This window comes from Neolamprologus brichardi, chromosome 16, assembly GCF_056152115.1.
Source record: "Neolamprologus brichardi isolate AB-2024 chromosome 16, ASM5615211v1, whole genome shotgun sequence".
Taxonomy (NCBI): Eukaryota; Metazoa; Chordata; class Actinopteri; order Cichliformes; family Cichlidae; genus Neolamprologus; species Neolamprologus brichardi.
In genome coordinates this window covers 10,147,589-10,150,151 of record NC_142119.1, presented here as the reverse complement: position 1 = coordinate 10,150,151, position 2,563 = coordinate 10,147,589, and the positions used below count along the sequence as shown (strand labels likewise).

Genomic DNA, 2,563 nt, shown 5'->3' with positions numbered 1-2,563 from the left:
GACCATTACAGCAAAGCTGGGATGGTCAATTTGGTAAAGTAAATCCGTTGGGCATCTTTCTTCGCCTTTAGACAATAATTCTGATGGCAAAAGAGCCAAACGGGACAGGCAAAAAAAAAAAAAAAGTGTGTGGTGCACGCCAACCCTTATTTATTTATTATAATATATAACTGGCCTGTTTCTGGTTCAGTGTTTCTACACATACACAATGCATATATTTTACACACACACACACACACACACATACACACACACAATGTGTATATATATATATATATATATATATATACATATACATACATACTTACATACATATATTGCTTTTTTCTTATCTACTTTTGCACCTCTGTGGTCCTGCTGCCCAATTTCACTGTGCAAGAAACTACACAGTGACAATGAAAAGTTCTAAGTTCATTAGAGCCTCTTATTTTGTCTTTTGTTTCGGTTTCTGGGAATGCGTGGAATTACCAAAATTGGAGAGGGGATAGCCTAAAATGTGAAGCAGGAAAAGACTGCCATGTAATCCATTTATTTCAACAAAGTAACTGTCTCCTAATTATCACCTATTTAAATGGTAACTGTAACGGAATACAGTAACGCCGGTACGCGTATTCTATTACCCCCCAACACTGTTTATGCTTATGTCATTTTTCATGTTGGCAAAAGGTTTATTATAAATTCAACATCACCGAACTGCTGTTGATATTAGCACATAAAACAACAGAGAGCCTGTATCTGCTTACACCAAATGCATATTGGTTTTTCCATTGTTTTAAAAATAGTAATACACTGATTCAACAATTTTTCAGGTGAATTTATCTATTTATAATTGTATGTGTGATGATTTCAGTAGCAGCTAATATGAAACATAAATGTACTTCTGAAGGGCACCTACTCATCTGAGCTACCTTGGATCTGACTGAAGAACTGGCACATACACAGTTTCCATGTTATATATCCAGTGATTTGTTCAGTTTCAAAATTTGCTTCCAAAGTAAAGTATTATTTATTAGTCCTAAATGTACTAATGAAAAACCTCATAAATAATTAGAATAAATAATTTTGGTGTGTATGTTAAGAAATTTTTTGATTAATTCAATCGACTCTAACAATAAAAATACAAGATGCTATCAACACATATCATTATTAATATTAATATCCAGAAACTAAATAAATAAATGCCAGTGCCATCTCTTCAAAAACACAACAGTGATATGTTTTAAACTTTACATTTTCTTGCATTTCTTGTTCATACATAAAATATATAAACATGATAGTTTGGATGATTTCATGTTGTCATATGAAAAGTGTTTTAAGTAACTGCAGCCAAAAGATAACAGCAATGTTGTACTAGGCATTTACTTTTAATTCAAGGATTGATTGTGGCCTGGGAAAGCACCTTTTCAGGTGTTTTGAAATTTTTTTCATTTTGAGTCCATAGATGAATGGATTAACAATAGGATGATACAGAACTACTTGTAATGTCATTACTATCCGTACAGCTTTTGGAAAATTTGTTTCCACCCGAGCTATGCTTACATCATACACAAAAAACACAGAGGCACTGATTAAAACTAAAAGATGGGGTAAACAAGTCTCTGCAGCTTTCTTCTGAATTTCTTTACATCTTTGATAAGAGACTATAAATATTTTTGTATAAGTGAAAACTATGAAGAGCATAGGAAGTACTGCAAGATCTAGTAAAGCAACCACACCAAAGATGGTAATTAATCTTGATCTTTCACACAGAAGAGTGTAAACTGCATTGTTACAAAATATTCCCTTTATATTAAAGTCACATAGTTTAATGTTAGCACTCGCTATTGCTTGGACTGCAATATGACAAGCAGGTACAAGCCAAGCTATGATCAGAAAAATACTCACAGTGGTTTTTCTCATGATAATATGATATTGCAGAGGTTTACATATTGCCACATATCTGTCATAGGCCATGGCAGCCAAGAGAAAGAACTCTGAACCACCTAGAGTGTAAAACATAAAAAACTGAAAGAGACAGGCTGAATATGTTGTGACTTGTTTTTCAGATAAAAAGTCAATCAGGAGTTTTGGGTAAATAGTTGTACTGTAAAGAACGGAGTTCAGTAATAAAGCTGCAATGAAAATGTACATAGGCTCATGAAGGTTTTTATGAATCCAGATTATGTACACAATAGTAGAATTAGTGCAGATTATTAGACTATATAATGCAAACATAATAAAAAAGAAAACATATCTGTACTTGTTAATGTCCACATACCAGTCCAGAGTTACATATGTAAAATTTAACTCTTGATCCATTATTGTCTTCAAAAACTATTTAATAAAAAAGATAAACTGAATAACCAGACTAAATAATAAAATTTAAAAAACCAAACCAAACTAAACAAAATTACAGTAACATAAACCCTGTGTTGTGTGTCCTGTTCATAAAGATATCTGATATCTTTATCATTCATGAACCACATGTACATAATAAATCATGTGAGTCTTAAGAAGGTTTTTATCAGGTTGATTCATTCTCCAGAGAGGACGAGGTCTAAAATGGCATTGCTCAGCCTCTTCT

The 2,563-nt window shown here is 32.6% G+C and overlaps 1 protein-coding gene across 1 annotated transcript; it reads right to left on the bottom strand.

Moving 5' to 3' along the window:
* Positions 1 to 1,350: 1,350 nt before the first annotated feature.
* On the bottom strand, positions 1,351 to 2,301 carry LOC102786235 (olfactory receptor 6N2-like). The gene has a single exon (XM_006806431.2). It carries the CDS (start codon positions 2,296 to 2,298, stop codon positions 1,351 to 1,353), a length of 948 nt encoding a protein of 315 aa, XP_006806494.2. The 5' UTR covers positions 2,299 to 2,301.
* Positions 2,302 to 2,563: the final 262 nt, after the last annotated feature.

Bases quoted from the DNA above. Each gene is read 5' to 3' on its own strand.
- LOC102786235 (XM_006806431.2), bottom strand. From the start codon at position 2,298: ATGGATCAAGAGTTAAATTTTACATATGTAACTCTGGACTGGTATGTG.